This window comes from Branchiostoma lanceolatum, chromosome 1, assembly GCF_035083965.1.
Source record: "Branchiostoma lanceolatum isolate klBraLanc5 chromosome 1, klBraLanc5.hap2, whole genome shotgun sequence".
NCBI classification, from domain to species: domain Eukaryota; kingdom Metazoa; phylum Chordata; class Leptocardii; order Amphioxiformes; family Branchiostomatidae; genus Branchiostoma; species Branchiostoma lanceolatum.
Window position 1 is genome coordinate 13,202,217 of NC_089722.1, and position 17,982 is coordinate 13,220,198.

At 43.0% G+C, this 17,982-nt stretch overlaps 3 protein-coding genes across 6 annotated transcripts in view; 1 reads left to right on the plus strand and 2 right to left on the minus strand.

The window, feature by feature from the left end:
• LOC136435639 (proteasomal ATPase-associated factor 1-like) overlaps positions 1-4,406 on the minus strand; it is a 17,724-nt gene extending 13,318 nt beyond the window's left edge. For both annotated transcript variants that reach the window (XM_066429291.1, XM_066429296.1), the window contains exons 1-6: positions 4,299-4,406; positions 3,608-3,648; positions 3,284-3,387; positions 2,757-2,846; positions 2,188-2,286; positions 1,639-1,789 (exon numbers count right to left, since the gene is read on the minus strand). In XM_066429291.1, coding sequence (XP_066285388.1) covers positions 1,639-1,789; positions 2,188-2,286; positions 2,757-2,846; positions 3,284-3,387; positions 3,608-3,648; positions 4,299-4,387 — 574 coding nt within the window. In that variant the 5' untranslated portion in view covers positions 4,388-4,406. The remainder of the gene's footprint in view (positions 1-1,638; positions 1,790-2,187; positions 2,287-2,756; positions 2,847-3,283; positions 3,388-3,607; positions 3,649-4,298) is intronic.
• LOC136435619 (arginyl-tRNA--protein transferase 1-like) lies at positions 4,377-14,509 on the plus strand. 3 transcript variants are annotated; one of them, XM_066429265.1, is made up of 14 exons: positions 4,377-4,459; positions 5,404-5,548; positions 6,134-6,197; positions 6,533-6,595; positions 7,910-7,995; positions 8,500-8,766; positions 9,380-9,504; positions 11,080-11,172; positions 11,360-11,488; positions 11,707-11,739; positions 11,918-12,099; positions 12,883-12,982; positions 13,386-13,503; positions 13,887-14,509. In XM_066429265.1, exons 2-14 carry the CDS (start codon positions 5,458-5,460, stop codon positions 14,060-14,062), a joined length of 1,527 nt encoding a protein of 508 aa, XP_066285362.1. In that variant the 5' UTR covers positions 4,377-4,459; positions 5,404-5,457; the 3' UTR covers positions 14,063-14,509. The 3 variants fall into 3 exon arrangements, with proteins under 3 accessions (XP_066285362.1, XP_066285370.1, XP_066285377.1); XM_066429273.1 differs by having other exon boundaries at positions 11,089-11,172; XM_066429280.1 differs by having other exon boundaries at positions 9,407-9,504.
• Positions 14,510-14,791: 282 nt separating this feature from the next.
• On the minus strand, positions 14,792-17,095 carry LOC136430042 (uncharacterized PE-PGRS family protein PE_PGRS20-like). The gene is made up of 4 exons (XM_066420328.1): positions 16,301-17,095; positions 15,987-16,151; positions 15,783-15,869; positions 14,792-15,405 (listed from the first exon to the last, which is right to left on the minus strand). Exons 1-4 carry the CDS (start codon positions 16,968-16,970, stop codon positions 14,792-14,794), a joined length of 1,536 nt encoding a protein of 511 aa, XP_066276425.1. The 5' UTR covers positions 16,971-17,095.
• Positions 17,096-17,982: the final 887 nt, after the last annotated feature.

The window sequence follows — 17,982 nt, forward strand, 5'->3', positions numbered from 1 at the left end:
ACCTGCCTAGGCGACCACCTTTTCAACGCGACCACCTGGCCATGGCGACCGCTTTTTCTCGGTCCCGAAAATTTCCCCATAGGCGCAAGCATTAAGCTGCCTGCCCAAGGCGACCACCCGTCCAACGCGACCGCGACCGCCACGAATTGGGACCGCACAGAGCACAATCCCTGCCCATGGCGGTCGCCAAATTTTCAAGCGTGTGGTGACATCGGATCATTTTGCTGTCGGATTTCACGGAAATGTTTTCAAGACTTTAAAGGACAAAAATAAGATCAAAAATATATGGAATAGCAATGTTATACCATCGATTCCTCAATGAAGTGTTTTAATAAAACGTTCCCCCTATAAACATTGTAAAGACAAATGTTTGTGATGTTGTTGTGCCTATCGAAATCTTATAGTTTAACGTGAACTCAGTTCCGTTTAAACTCAACTTTCAAAACGAATACGTAGTGCATGGCGTCAAAAAGTCAGATTTCACAGAAATTACTATATATTTCTTGTATTTTCAACAAAAATGTGTCTGTATCTTGCTAAATTCCGCCGAAAAATGACTTCGCGGCGGGCAAAACATCAGGCGAGAAATGTTGTTCCTTGGTCCCGACGCCATCTTGGATTTCGGGCGGCCCGGATTTGGCGTACCGCTGACCTTTGTAAAACACGATAATTTTGTGTATGAACATTTACGAATACTCTAGTTATTGGTGAAATCAAAATTCTTATTTTCTTTTTATTTCCATGAATCTCACAAACCTTTATTGGACGCTGTGCGTTCTGCTGCACTGACTTACCCTTCGATGCGGTGGCACAGAGCTGGCACGAAATCACACCGTTAACGCGTTCCGTTTTCATCTTTAGTTGTCAGATCGAAAATTTTTTGACCCTTTCATCCAGCGGTCGGCGACCCAAAAAAGGCTGGGACCAGCAGGCGTTTTCTAGGGATCTGTCTTAGGCCTTAAAACTTCGATGATGTGCGTGTGTGTGTGTACTATTCAATGTAACGTGTGAATGCGGGAGGGCGCTGCGAGATCATCGAGGCAACCATCGTTTTGTAGTCAAAATTATGACGAAAATTCGTACACGATGTAGCGGTATACAATTATTACATCGATAACGGAAAATGTAATTTTTGTAGGATCTTTCTGTCAATGAGAATTGAACCTGGTGAGGGTCATGCTGTCTAAATTCACATAATTTTTTCATCATTTACGTACTGTATTTTAAAACCTCGACCTGGAAACATGTGAGTGGAATCCTCTTCATGGCGACCACCTGTCCATCGCGACCGTTTTTGCTCGGTCCGCCGGGTGGTCGCCTTGGGCAGGTTTGACTGTATCTCTTTCTATACACTAGTTGTGAAAAGCGCAACTTCTAATGTTTAGGTTATTGTGCTCTTTCATATTTGACACATGGGAAGCATAGTGGTGCCAGAACTATTCCTTGAGGAACACTTGATGGTACTATCAATCACTGACTGACTCACTCACACACACACACTCCAATAAGGACAAACATCTTCAACTGCCAGAAAGACATCTTCAGCTGCCAGAAAGACATCTTAAACGGACAGAAACATCTTAAACTAAGGAAACATCTTGAAACTAACAGAAACTTCTTTAACTGACAGAAACTGACCTCCTTTGTGTCCCCTGAAAGTGACCGGGCAGCTGCCGTCCTCTGCTGACCAAATCTTCAGCTGTGAGTCCATCCCGCCGCTCAGGACCACCATTCCCGAGGGGAAGAACCGGCAGGTGTTCACCTCACCTATGTGGCCTTGGAGTTCCCTCTGCAACACATAAAACAGAAGTTATAAACCAGCAAGTGTTCATCTTGCCTAGGTGTCCTTGCAATTGAAATTCCCTCCAGAACATTTGAGTAATATAAAAAGCTGCATGGTTTACTAAGGCCCCCTGTCTGTCACAGCTGGTACTGCAGGCTGCAAAGTAACTTGTTTTAAACTTCAAACTTCAATGAGTGAGTGGATGCACCATAATGAATCTGCTTAAATTGTTAACTCAGTCACCAGTAATGAATCTGTTAGTTAGCAGGTTAGTTAACTCTCCCGCTGGCAGTCTCCAAAATCTTTATGGCTCCATCTGTAGTACCAGAGCTAAAAACCTGTGCTAAGTCAGTTAGCTAGTTAGTTACTTAGCTAGTTAGTTTGTGATAGTAAACCCAGCTCACCCTGACCGTCCCGTTGCCAGCCTCCCAGACCTTCATGGTTCCATCTGTGCTGCAGGAAACACCCAGACCTCCGCCAGATGAAACATCAAGACATGACACCTACAATGATTGTACAAACAATGAATAAACACATAAATAACTTTACATTGAAAAAAGCAATGTGCTCTAAATATGTTTTGCTGTGCAGTTCATTACTAGAAACACTGGTTCTCCATTTTGCAGGCCAATATCTACTAGTAGCCTGGTACCAGCCAATTGTGATTGTGAACCTTCCAGGATCTTGGTATATCCACCCGCCTAGGTCTATAAGCTCAGTGCAGGGAATTTCAACAGTGCAGTATTCAGTTACTAGTACTTCACTCACTAAATGTATCTCAGGCACAATTATAAGTTACCAGAAAAACTGACTGTCAGAAAGATCTGCTGTCAGAAAAAGTAGTTGATGCTTAACAGAACTGGGGCGGTATGACATGCCTATTCCAGACACTTGCCAACTGTATACAGAAGGAGAACACGTCACAACAGATCACACCTCCTTAGGTCTTTTACTTTTCTAAATGAAGACTTACCGTTTTACTATGAATCTTCTGGAAGACAGTAGTAGGGGCCACAAACTTGGCGCCACAGTTTTCTCTTGGACAGGACAAGACTATGGAGCGCTGGAAGGGAAACAGGCAACAGTTATTGACCTGGGCAGGTCTATTCAAAGTTAAAACAGGACTACCACTGCAGCTGGATGATGCAAAAAGAGCCGTGGATTGTAGTATATGAAGCAGCTACATCTGTACATTGTAATAAGCCAGTTCACAGTTACAAGCTCACATGTAGTCCATTAAGTCCAAAGTAAAAATTTGGCCCTTGGCATACAGACAAACTTTGACAATAGACCACAATGCATCACAGCTGCATATTCAAACTTGGAGCCATGTATGAAATGGTTTATTTGTAATTTCTCAGGCCTTGGTGCAACCTGTCATCCTATAAACGTAATTTGTCAAACGATTGGCCTGTTTTCTCGTACGTATAGACTTATATACTCTTCTGTAAGGAAATTCACATTTATGGAGATGAGATTAGCTGAGCCAACAGCACCCACCTTAGTGACCTCCCCGACCTGGAACCCTTCTGATGCGGTGACGTAGACAGACCCGTCATTCGACAGGCCCATGGACTTCAGCTCACCTTGAACACTGGGCTGGCCTAGAATGGGGGAGGGGGGCATAAACATTCATTAGACGACTGTGACTCGAGTCTATGTGTAGATCTGTGACAAGCGATGTAAGGATAATGATTTCATTTCTCTTCAACAACAGTTCTCCAGAAGAACACATTTCTGATCAAATATATCTGGGTTGATAATCTACACTGAGGATAACACTGAAACATTCTCACTGAAGCAACATGGTTGTTGTAGACTTACCTAGTCTCTTGCAGCTCAGCCAGGCATGCCCATCATTCTCCCTGTAAGAAAAGAAGAACAGGGAAGGTTTTACACGTGCTACAGTACAGACAATGTTACATGTCATGATGTGTCATCTGGAAACTTTCTTTTTAATTATAAAACCAAATGGTCATTGATGCAACCAACCTCCTTGATACCACACCGCACACATATAACTTTCGTAAACTTTTGAACTAGACTTCCAACTCAACAATAAGGTAGTTCGGAGTTGCTACTACGCATGTGCAGTGTCAAAGGTGAAGGCCCCCGCGACGGAAACAAGACCTGTCTGGGCGTTGTTATGCAAATCGAGACAATGTGGAGGCGAGCACTGTTTCCGTCGCGGGGGCCTTCACCTTTGACACTGCACATGCGTAGTAGCAACTCCGAACTAGCTTATAGCATCTTGACAGCTTCTTTGACACATTTTCCGGCAAGTTAAACAGATAAGATCTGATTCTTGTTGGAAAATGTGGGGTTAGAATGAAGTTTCTAATGATGTGTTTAGTTTTGGATGGGGAGGGGCAAGTTAACGGGAGGGTGGGCGACGATTTTCACATGGCTTTACTCGTAAATGCAATTAAAAACATCTCAGCTTTTATATCCTTAGCCGTAATTGTTAATCTATTATGTTGACATTCATTCAGAAGTGCGTTTGCGGCGTTTTTACCTCAAGGCGTCCAGCCAGTCACTTTGCAAAATCATTCTCACCGCCATGTTGTCACAAAAAGTGACGTCACTTCCGTCACACTCCTGCATCCGGCCTGCCAGGAACAGAGCTGCTGCGGAATGCGGAAGTGCAGACTGCAAATGTGATTATCGTGAAAAAAGGTTGGCAAAATGTGGTTTAAATCTGCTTTTTAGACGACTTGCATGATGCAGATACTATGGGAAAACCTATTGTACAGTTTAGAAGTTACATTATTCGGTGATAAGGGCTGATAATAGCCGCTGATTGTGCCATTATACGCTGGTTTATAACAGGAGGGGGGGGGGTGAAAATAGTAAAAGGACATTTGTTGTTTTGGAGGTATTAAATATAATACCTAGAGAGTAAGGAGACAATAATTTGACTCGTAACTGAACCAAGTGAAACACAGCACCAAGTGAGGTCTAGCGATATAATAGAAGTTAAGCAAGGACATTACAACAACAACAACATTGTTTTGGAATGTAGTACTAGTAGTAGATTTTATTGCAGTGTTTTGCAGCATTTAGTACTTTAGTAATGTAAACTTTGCATGCAGGACTTTCTCGAATCCTTCACATGAATCACATGAATGTGAAGGTCCTGAAAATGTTACATGAATGTCCTGACATTTGGATGTGGATGAGGTCACCTCAAAGACATGCATTTTACATACTAAGTATTATACATGTAACGTTTAAGTCAACCTAAGAAACTAGAACTGAAACTGAAAGTGAAACTCGATCTTGTTCTTGTTCATGTAACAAGGCAACCCCCCTCATTTGGTGTCAAGCACTTACTAGTAGAGAGGTACGATATGCTGCAAGTGCTACAATTTCAGTAGCCGTGATAATTTGGGAATGGTGGGAAGACGTATTTTGCTGGTATATTATATGGTGTCTTCCTAGATGGTTGATACAAGCAAAATTATACAAAATAACTAGTGTTTGATATATATTAGCATAAATAATTGTGGCATAATCACATCGCCACTAAGTGGCCAGGGTGCTAGTAAGTGACTCAGACTCGGAGTTCCAACTCAGAGCATTAACATAACATAACCAACCCTATGGCGCATCATCACCAGGTGACGTAGTCTTAAAGACGACCCAAGCCGCAGCTAGCTGTGCTTTGAAACAAGATGTCCGGCCGGAGTATCGTGGAGTGGTTCGCTGAACATGAGGCGTATCGCTGCGGCTACTGTGGGTGTGCTGACACCAACTTTTCCCACGGTAGGTACTGATGACTACGGTAACTTTATTGCACAACAGTTGTATAATGTACAAAGTATGGCAACTTCTATTACATATTCTTAACAATATCAGGAGACTGAACAACCCAGCTAGATCTATGTATGACTTTATGAAATGTACATTTCTTACTTTATATGACTATAAGATATGTACTCTCAGTGTTAGGGAGACAAGTTAATTTAAATGACAATCATAATTTGATTTAAAAGTTTATTATACCATACATTGGTTAGTAAGAAATTGAAATCTGGGGATTCCAACATGATGCCCCAGAAATTCTAAAAAGAAAATTACTCAAAACTTCATCCTCAAATAGGATCATCAGGTTGGTAGTTTAACAATGTTCTTCATACCGAATTTGAACTTAAGTGTCAACGTTTTGACATCCTGTCTGTTGTCTTCCTCAAGACATAATCAATAAGACCAGTTTTAATATTTTTTTCCCATTTTGCAATGTGAGGCGTATCAGTTCTAGGGATGTTGACTCATATATGATCCAAAGCTTAGCTCTAGTCTTAGGTTATTGACCCACAGGTTACTGACCTTACCTTTTCTGTGTTGCAGGAATGTGGGCCCACACCATGACCTGTCAGGACTACCAGGATTTGATTGACAGGGGCTGGAGAAGGTCTGAACCAATCACAGCCCAGTATTCTGTGATTTGAATTATGGCTTATAATTTTGTTTTGATGTTTTCAACTGTGTATATACCTGTTTTCTCCTTTTAATATACTGTTTAATTGTATATCCCTGGAGCACCTTTAGATTATACGGTGTATCACTTGCTGTTCCTATCTACATTTTTGTACCCTATTGAATTATTTGCCATCTTAGTAGACCTTACTGTCTAATACTAGTATTCAAATTACAACAAATGACCTTCATGGTTCTGATGTATACTGTTAGTACAGTATAGGTGATATCTGATTGTAGAACTTCAGGACATTTCTATATGTGTTACAGAAGTGGGAAGTATGTGTACAAGCCAACCATGGACCAAACATGCTGCCCACAGTACACTATCAAGTAAGTCAGCTCAGAATTATCAACTTATGTGTCAAACTGTCAATGCCATCCGTACTTATCCATTGGCAGATAAGCTTGTGGAACTAAGTGAATTTCTTTAATGCGTACACTAGATCTAGAGGGGGTAAAGCATTGGGGGCAGCAAAGAAAGAACTGACACATCAAATAATTGAGTTAGCTTCAAAGTTCGTCTGTGGTGATAGAACTCAATGTCCCCTGACAACCACCTTGCCCCCTAACAACCATGAGGTCAGGTTGAGGGACTTGCATTGGTAATTAATAGTAGGTACAATGTAGGTACAGTCAAACCTGCCTATAGCGGTCACTCAAGGGACTGGCCAAAATCGACCGCTATGGACAGGTGGCCGCTCTATAGAAACGGTATTGATTACGAGCAATAAGTGGCACATGTTTTCTGTACCCACTGACAAACATTTATTCACATCAAGGACATTATATAGGACTTGGTCTACCGACCACTTTCACAAGACGACCATCGGCTCAAGATGACTGCTTTCGGTAGGTCCGGATTTTTCCACAAGCAAATTTAGTCCAAGTCGATCCATCGATCCGCCCCCAATCCGGAGCACATGCGACCAAAATGTTGCCAAAGACAACCGTGTCATTTTCAATTGCGCGGCGACATCATTTATCAGCAAATAAGTGCGGAATTTCACGGTAAAGTCAGCCTGTTTGGGTCGGATTCCTTGCCGGGAGAAAAAACAACAGCTGCAAGATGAGAGGTCATAGGGTCATTGGGATAGTCTACTGTAATGTGGGTGCAGCTGCAATGTGTGAGTTATGATTTTACTCTACATTAAATAGTACAAAATGTAAACTTATTTCGTCAAAGAAGTTCTTTGAATAAAGAGAACAGAATATACAAAGAATGGATGACTTTATAACCTTTTTTTAGAGGATGAAAACTGCAGCTATAATGACATTTTTTTCTGCGGGGATTTGAAAGAAGGCTCCCGAATCTTGCGGCGACCATGCGCCGTGACCGTTATCGGCAGTGTTTCCAGACCCGCGGGACCGAAAATCGAGTGGCCGCGACCGCGTTGGACAGGTGACCGCTATAGCCTAATTCTTAATGCTTATGTCAATGGGAAAAATCCAAGGGACCGACAAAAAGTGACCACTATGGGCAGGTGGCCGCTATGCAAAGGTGACCGCTAATACAGGTTTGACTGTACATGTACTTTTACCACACTACAGCATCCTGATACAGTAGACTGATACTGTTATCTACATCATGATAGCAGAAAGGTGAATGTTACTGTGTGACTTAAGAAGTTTTATTTTGTCCTTCAGGTGTGCTGCCCTCCAGTTTCGTCCCAGTCGTTCTCAGAAGAAGGTGATCAAAAAGGTGGCAAAACTCCTGGTCAATCCTCCAACAGGTTAGTTACAAGTTAGTTACAAATGTTTCAGATCCAGTGGGAGCAATACCTTATTTCTTAACTTTACTGAAAGAAAGCAGGAAATGATAGCAAAAAGGAATATCCTTTCCATAAAGAAATAGAACATAATTCGAGATACGTCCAAACAGATCTCCAACTCAACGTCTCCCAGTATAATGTACTCCTGTATATCTAAACTGTGCATACCAGGGGGGTGCTGCACTAGAGATCTCTCAAACCCACTGTTTTTCAAAGTGAGATTTATGTAACCCAGTGGATTAATGTTAATGGAGGTTACCAACACAGATGAGCTTCCCTTCTAAGACATACCGGTATACATGTGCATGTATGGACAAGCAAAATATAAACAATTCTTCATTGAGTAAGAGGAAAAAGTAGTTACGCATCTACACAAGAGGAAAATCTAGGTTTCTTTAGTTCATCATACAGTGAAGGTGCAGACTTAGTGGTCTTGCTGACTAAATGTTCCCTTTACTTCATCAGGCAGTAAATCTGGTGAGCAAGGGGGTCCTGACTCACAGGGACCCAGCATGGTAGAAGATGTCCCTGACAGACAGCCTTCAAATGTCGACGTCCCCCAGGTGTCATCAGGTGAAACAAAGGTTGCAGCAGGTGCACAACAGGTTGCAGCAGGTGCAACACAGGACAAGGAGTCAGGGTTAAGTCGTGAAAGTCAAGGTGATGTGAAGGAAGGTGGAGCCTCGTGTGAAATTGAGAAACCGTCTTCAAGCAACAAAGTACCACGGCCAGGTATGTGGGGTCACCTTTTAATTCCCAATCTGACATACTCTCCAAGCAGAGGTCGGTTGTGACCTTTTTATCATGATGCCCTGTTTTTTGTTCTTTGAGCCTCCGACCTGGGGCAGAGGTTGGTGGGGAGAGCGGACAAAAAACGGGGCATATGATAAAAAGGTCAGTCTGCCCCACTGACCTCTGCTTGGAGAGTACATCTGACAGGCCTCTAGAAATGACCACAGTATGACTAACTGATGGTTACTAGAATGACTAAATAAACAATCTCATTAATACTACATAATAAGCTATTTCTAAAAGTCAAGCAGCAAAGTACCACAGCTAGGTGTATGGGGCTACTCTCCCATTTAACTTACCACATCTTCTAAAGATGACTAGAGTCTAGCATATTATTACTAGAATGGCTAAATAGACATTCTTTTTAATACTACGAATATGTAATATAGCAATTCAAAATCACTTTTACTAAGTTCATAATTGTTGAAGTACAAAGAGAGGAAGAGGTACACAATCCAATTGATATGCAAAAATAGTGTAAACTTAAGGCTTTTAGACATAGAGATTACAACTATCATGATTTATTTGAACACTAAGAGTCGCGTGCTCGCAGCTCACAGTTTTGCATCTTTGCTTCTAGGAGAAGGTCCAGACCCCACCAAGCCTCCTTGTAAGAAAGCAAAGCTACTAAGGAAACAAAGAAAGCAGGAGAAGGAAGCCTTGAGACAAGCAGCAGAGGTGGGGAGCTTACCTTTACTCTCCTGATTGTGTCTTAATGTTTTTTAATGCTGGTCAATTTTGCCAAACATTCTGTTCAAGGTGGCCCTGTACATTGGAAAAGATATACAACACATATCATTCCACTGCCTGATACATCTATACATCTTTAGAACCCGACTGTCTTCCCTCAGCCAATCAGAAGCAGGGATTTCTTGTGACTAAATCCACATAGTAGGGTCCCCCAAGTGCCAGGGGTGTACTAACTAACCTGTCAATCAGACTATCAAGGAGACGCCCATGCACTAACCAACCTGTCAATCAGACTAACACAGAGACACCACCTTTCAGAAGGAAACCAAAGGGATGACAAGACAGCCTTGTCCATATACCAGTTTATTCAACTTCAAACAACAACAATTTCCGAAACACCGTGACTACATGAAAGAAGAGAAAACAAGGAATTTCTCATACTTATTGATCATTTCCAGTTCTAAAACAGTCTACAACATCTAAACTTTCGACAAAGTCTTGGCAAATAAACTGAAGGAAAATGGCAGTCATTTTCAAAAACAGTCTACAAATTACAATCTGAAGTTTCAACAAACTCATGGCAAATATAGTGAAAGAATCTGGGGGTTAACAAAATCAGTTTGATCTTGACATCTTCACAATGAACAACAGAATCAAACTTACGGTTTAGATCAAGACGGGTTCAACTCACTTGAAGCTGGATTTTACAGTCTGGCACTCTTATGCTACAACTTAGTACAAGGAAATTGTCACAAAGAGATGATACAGCCACAGGTCTAGGATGATTTTCAGTCCATTCGCATGATTTATCGAGTTGCCAGGGTTGCCAACTTTAGTCCCGGACTTGACTGCTGTGATGGTAGGTGACTGGACTGTCGTGATGATCGGGGGCCGGAAAGAACTGTAAGAACTGACTCCCAAACATGTTGAAACTGAAAGAGGCCATCTCGGCTTAAGGAGCCTGCCAAGTGAAATCCTGACCGAGAGAGCACAAAATGCACACTGAAAGAGCCAGAGGTAAAATTTTAGCAACCAGATTGGATAAAATCATCACATGATACTTCTCCACCAGGGCCTGACCCAGACAACCTGCCCTAGAAGGTGTCAGTTTTTCTTATTCAATTTTGGCGCCAGCAATTTGAATGACAGAAACAGGCTGGATTGTTTTCTTTTAATCATGCAGCAACACTTACATTGGTCCCACTAAGGTCAGAGGTGCTAGAAGATTCGTCATGGTCTGGCCATGGAAGCTTCTACTTTTTAACTTCCTTCCTTTGGCTTTTTGCTACAAACACCTTCACATCAACAAAAATGTTTGATATATATATTTGTATTATATGCTTCGGAAAGACAGTCGGGTTCTAAAATAGATAGGACCCGGGAACTGTATGACTATGTGGTTTTAGCACTGCTCCGCCCACCCTCGAGAGTTTGTTGGCATCCCTCGGGCTTCGCCCTCGGGAGCCAACAAACTCCTCGGGTGGGCGGAGCAGTGCTAAAACCACATAGTCATACAGTTCCCGGGTCCTATCTATTACTTATTCAACTGAATTTTGTACTCAGTCTGCACAGAGCCTGCCATGGAAGAAGGAACAGAAAGAAGAGAAGAAATTATTTGAAGACTTTCTTAAAGATCAAGCCTTGTCTAGGTTGGAGGTCAGTGTTTTATTATTCTATATTATTCACATAACATGTAAGACAATGTACATTTAGGAACAGGTTTTGATGTCCAGCATGGTACCTTATGAAATCTGACAAATAAGTGTTCAACTTGGAAACTTAAGAGATCAGTATTGATTTTAACAACCCAATTGGTCACTCCAACTGTCTCCCCTCCCCACAGATGAGGCTTGTCAGGAGTGAACCTAACAGTGAGGAGTTCAGCAGGACGAGGATGGAGTCTTTCGAGGTGTATAAAAAGTACCAGATAGCCATTCACAAGGATGAACCTGACAAATGTACAATGAAGCAGGTGACAAATCCCATTGTTTTTTAGTTTTTTTTTAAGGGTGATCAGTGTGGTTACAGAGTTGATTTATCACTGTGGCAGGCATGTAGACTCCATCCTTACTCTTACATCTATGCCAATAAAGATAATAAAAGAGTGCATAACTGTCAGTGCTCTAGCAGCTGTGACAAAAAAATGATAAATAAGAATAGAGTTTCTAACCTTACCTTCTTGTGTTTCAGTGGACCAGGTTTCTAGTGGACTCGCCACTGCAGGTACGACAAAGAACAGCTGCAGAACACTTGTCTCTGGTGGTTTTAGTTACTTTTGCAGTACTGTAATTTTCCATTACACATACAATTTGCTTACAAAAGCTCTGAAATCTATTTCTTAGTTGCATATTGTTGTAAAGAGCTACTAAGTCTTAAAAATGTCCCTCCATTCCATTTTCAGGAAGAGCACAAGCCTGGCAGCCCTGCCTGTGGGAATGGTTCGTTCCACCAGCAGTACTGGTTGGATGGGAAGCTGATAGCGGTCGGAGTGGTGGACATCCTGCCTAACTGTGTGTCGTCTGTGTACCTGTACTACGATCCTGACTATCATTACCTGTCTCTGGGCACATACTCAGCACTCAGGTTAGTATGCCTAAACCACCCCAACCCCAACATATTACTACCTCTCTATGGGCACATACATGTACTCAGCACTCAGGTAACCCTCCCCCCAACCTAGCACATGTAACCCTACCTGTACTATGGTCCTAACCATTACTACCCTTCCCCTTTACAGTCCAGTCTTACTAACCTGTACTAAACACAGCCTTACACAAGCAGTCCTTCCTGAACTACGATCCTGACTATCACTATCTGTCTCTGGGTACATACTCAGCACGCAGGTTAGTATGCCTAAATCCCCCCACCCCCAACCTATTACTACCTCTCTCTGGGCACATACTCAGCACTCAGGTTAGTCTTTATGCCTAACCCTTACAGTCTGGTAAAACAAAACAAAAACACTACATGTCTCTGGGCACATACTCGACACTCAGGCTAGTTTGTATGGATAAACCCATGATGTTTTAAACACTAGTAGTGTGTTTTAAACAATTGGTAAACACAGGCTGATCAACCAAAAGAAAGGACCATTACAAGGCAGCTCGAAAGGTGGTACACATGTCCATGAGTAGACACAATATTTTCATGTCATATGTTTTGTCAAAGAAGTGCAAAGATGTGACGTGGGCTTGATATCTATACAGCACTGCAGAGATATAGTACACATATTTACAATGAAATTTATGGAATTTTTTTTTCAAAAAGTTTGCTCAATGTATTTAAGCCTGCATTGGAATTAGAAAAATAAGAATCTTCAAGAGTAAAGGACCTGACTTTTTCCTTTACATGTCTTAATGTTTTCAGGGAGATTGCCTTAACCAGACAGCTGCATGAGACAGCTCCCCGGCTGGAGTATTACTACATGGGCTTCTACATACACACCTGCTCCAAGATGAAGTACAAGGTAATGACTTATGCTATCCAAGTTTTACCCATCGCATTTACTCATTCATTTATTTATTGGTAAACATTACAGTACATTACAGGCAAATGATGCAGTACATTACACTGACTCTCAGGCAGCAAAGCTGACTTTTAAAAGTAAACAATTGTAATTAACACAAATGCTATTAGATAAGCACTGAATGACAAGTTACACATAGCTACTATCTAATAAAGTGTAGCTAATAATCATTAAAATCAGTCATACAATCCAGTTGAACATTGTTAAAGATCCCTAGAATACATAAATAGAATACTTAGGATAGAATAGTTTTACCATCAGTCAATGTTATCTTAAAACCATATGTCACTCCCTTGGGGTGAAGTAATGGATAAAAACATGTTTTTCTTGTTGCCAATGCCAGGGTAACTACGACCCATCGTTCCTGCTGTGTCCGGAGGTTTACTCCTGGGTTCCGGTGGAGAAATGTCGTCCTAAGTTGGACGCCAGTAACTACGCCAGACTGGAGGATCCTGGGAAAGGTACTGCACGTCTGACAATAAACACTTTTTAACTCACAGTTGAAGTAACAAAAGTGTTTCTATCCTTTTCCAGCTGATGAGAGCATGAACATTGAGGTGAACCATGTATAAAAATGTACTGGTGCAGTACAAGTATTTGGTTCTAGGTGGCCCAGTACAGTGAAAATAATTGAACATAAACCTGTCATTTCCATTGCTTCATACATGTACAAATGTGTGAATGTTTCTTTCAACTTTATTTCGTACGCAGACCGCACAGAACTTACCATGGAGGAAGGAACAGATAGAAGACACTTAAAAACCATCTGGAGACTTTCTTAAAGGTGCCAGTGTTTCATCATGATTTATATTTGACTTCATTGTATAATTATATATTTTTCCAGCTGATGAGAACGGGAACATTGACGTTGACCGTGTTCTGGTGCTGTACGAGCAGCAGCTCATGCCTTACGCGATTTACCGGGCTCTAACGGGTGGCAGCGACGTGGACGATGTCAGGTTATACGCCACGCTCGCTGGGAGGACGTGCGCAGAAAGGCTCATCCTCTTCAGAAATTAGAGATACGTGTACTGTATACATGTATCATCACATTAGCAAATATTGCAGTTACAAAGTGATAAGGAAATATGGTGATGAAATATTACAATTCAATTGCTTTACAAACACTGTTATATCCACTCTGTGAATGTGTCCAAAAAGATGATTGTCTTTGACATTAGAGACATTCAATGTACATGTACTAATGAGCATTGAAGTTGGTCTGCTTATAGCAACAAGGAAACTTATAGACAAAGCCCAAAGTCAATAGGGAAACCTGGCGATGAAATCTTTTTACAGTAATAGTACTGTACAAACACTATAGACACTGTTTACTTAGCAAAAGTACATGATAGTGTATTATGTATACAGTTATCCATTCTGAACATCTTGGTTCTCTGTAGGACTGAACATCTCGTGCATGATAGTTTGTGTGAATATGTCGCATAAATCATGTTTGTCATCAAAGTATTTGTCTACTAGGATCTTTCTTATAGAAAGTTGGGTGACATCTGATATGATTTTCTGAGTTGATTATGACAGCCGTTTCTAGTTTATGCCGCAACCGTTATTAGAGTGCAGAAAGTTTGTTGAATGAGAAATTGTTCCTGGCCTTGCTTGTGAGTGACACATTCTGTTTGCTTGTCTGTGTTACGATGTGGTGAGAATTAAGTTTTCAGCTTGTGACTGAATTTACGATATTGTTCATAACAATGACCACTTTCACTGTATTAGAGCTGATCCATGTGACTAACCGGTGAATGTCATAACCACGTAACCTGGACCGTCATTTGCACCACTCTCTCCTGAGGGCTCCTCACCAGAGTTGAAGGAACCGCCTCCCCCTCCGCAATGCTTTGAAGCATCGTCCCCTCTTCCCCCTCCAGAATAGCCCCCACCACCACCTCCACTACCACCATTCCCACCAAACCCTCCCCCTCCACTACCAAAACCTCCATCTGCATTGTTATAGGCCCCCCTCCCGCCTACACCTCCATTTACAAACGCCCTTCCACCTTCACCGCCATACCTGCCATCTTTGCCACCAAATTCATTTTTACCACTCGCCCCGTCCGTCCGCAGACCTCCCCCACCCCCTCCTACATCATCCGCAGCCCCCTGTACTGCCCCAGCCCCCTCCTTTCCCCCTGCCTTCCCACCAGAGCTGGGGTTGCCTGGTGTTTCTTTAGTGCCATCACTGGTTGTCTTTCTAGCAGACATGCGGTTCCCACCACCTCCTCCGCCCGCAATGATGAGCGGAGTGTTGTCGTCCCGTGTGACAAACGTCCCACCACCCCCACCTACGCCATTTCCCCGCACATCCTGCACGCCCTCCTGTCCAACTAGGATCTTCAGCACCTCACCTGCAGGTAGAAACGACCAAACATGTGAAATAAGGGCAACTGTTTTCTTGTTGAAACAATTGCTGGCCAGAAAATCAAGCCTCAACAATTAGCCTGGGTACCACTAGTCTGTCAGAGCGAGTTAGACGTTCAAGGCTGACTAGATGGGGGAAAGGATTGGTACCTGTGGAAGTATTTGGGAGTTGTCAAGTATTAGTGAAAACAGGGAAGGTTTGACGGGAAAGTCAGCAAATTTCGTTGGATAAATCATCCCTTTCCTGTAGGTACTGGGCAGATGAGAGAGACTTGGGAAGAAAAACGTAAACGTGCTTTGAAGTCATCCTTTCTTGCCTGACTTTGTTTTGATATTTTTCTTCATAGAAAGTTTTGAAACTCACCCTTTTTGAGTGGAAAAGTCCCTTTCATGAGAGAACCTCTTCCACGTACTGACTTGGGAGTGTCCACTCCCCACCCTGCAGCGGCACCTGTTAGGGCAACAATTCGATTGTTAGGTAGTGGTCATCTATCAGCACACCATTCAAACACTCCTAGCTGGGGAGCGGTGAAAATTCAACGGGAAGTACAGATAGACTACTCTATACCTGAGGCTTGGATCCTGTATGTACCGGTGTGCTTGACTGTGAAGAGCTGTATCCCGTTCTGCAATGTTACCAGTCCGTCATGATCCTGTCCATCGGAGTGTTGTCCCACGGATGTCGGGCCGAGACGACCAGTTGTCCCCAGTGTGGTGAACGTAGCCCTGAAACCTGTACATTATCACCAATACTCAGAAATATGAAGGACATTTTCAACATCATTGAAATACAAGTTTTTTTTAATCTTTCACGCGTCGAGGTAACGTTAGATGTTCATAACCAAACAAGAATATATAATCATCATTGCGGAGAAAACGTACCTTGGAATACTTCACCGACCAGTAAACAGCCGTCTGTCTTGGCACCGTCAGCTGCAAAGCAAACCCACGGCTCCCCCTTTGGGACGCGCATGTCGTCTGGAGACACCTGTAGCAGACTCTGGATTCGAGATTGAAGTTCTGTCTTCACAGTGATGGTGTCCAAGTCAGTACCATGGGCGATGACATTGCGCCCGAAATCAGTGGTGTTGGACAAACCGACAATCGCTGTCTCAACGGCGTCTTCGACTGTGCAAAATTCTTTCTCAGTTTTCTTCTCAATGTTCTGCACTTGTTGCAACAGCTCTTTTTGTTCCGCAAATACTTGATCTAGCCGACGCTTTGCTGCTTCGTTTATACTGGCTTCGACTTGTGTTACGTTGTCTTTCAGAAAGGACTTCTTACTCAGAATTTCTTGTTGCTTGTCTTTGAGCTCGGTCACCCTCCTGTCGGCTTCGTCAAGCGCTGCAGATAGCTGTTCTTTGATGCCGCTCGCTGCTTTGGCGAGATGTGTGTAGGAGTGATCCTTGTGCTCCACCATGACACAGTCTCGACACACAGCCTCTCTACAAGTCTCACAGTAGAACTTCAGGGCCTCGTCTACGTGCAACCTACACGGCTGGGTGCGAGGCTTGGCCGCCCTCAGACCCTCTCCTGACCGAACCTCGTCCATGGTGATGAGTTGATGCCCGAAGTTCTTTGACTTGGCAGTGATTCGCCCGTGCACTGTGATGCACCCTTCACACAGAAGCTCCCTACAGTCCACACAGTAAGACTTCGCCTCTTTTCCGGACTCACACAGACTACACGCGACTCTCTCTCCCCGTATCCTTCACCGTCTTGTGGAGCCTGACTGCATCCTTAAGACTTTCGACAAAGAAGTTGTCCTTCAGCGCGCTGACTCCACTTGAACCCGGAAGTTCCGTTTTGGTCCGACATGTTGGACACTCCAGGTGTGGTGAGTGGCCCTGTCGTTTGTGCAGCTGTTCAAGACACTCCTGACAGAAAGTGTGAAGGCAGGAAAGCACCTTGGGTCGACGGTAGGGCTCTAGGCAGATCTTACACTCAAGGAAGTCGTCCGAAATTTGGCTGAGTAGAGCAGAGGCTCCGGTCGCCATGCCGTCCTTCCAACCGGATTCACGTCAGCAGAAGTGCCTTGTTTATCGCAGGCGAGAAGAACGGTTTCGCGAAACAAATTGGTAACGTTGAATGGTATTGGAAGGATCCTGAACAGGTGGGTGACTTCGAAAGTGCACTTTTTGTGAGACACAGAGCCTCAACTGAATGGCCGCTGAATTTAGCGACGATCCAACGCACTTCCAGCCCAAAACAAACTAAGACAGTTTCGGTTCCTCACCGTGACCTTTAACTTCAGTCACATGACATTCGCCTACTCACAAGTACGTAAGTAGGTGACACCAATGGGTTGGATCGTGGGTTTTGCTGCAAACAGTGGTCTCATCAATTCTCCTAATAGGGCCATATTGGTTCGATTATATGGATGAAATCCTCAGGACACAGGAAATCTGATGCGAGCGTGCAAAAAATGAATAAAAGTTGGGTCAAAAATCTTTGGTCTAAATACATCTCAAAACACTGTTCAATGTCTGTTCAATGTCAGTGCGCTCGTTCAGCGACCAAAAAATCGTATGGATATCTACGGGAGATCTCTGAGTAACCTTGGA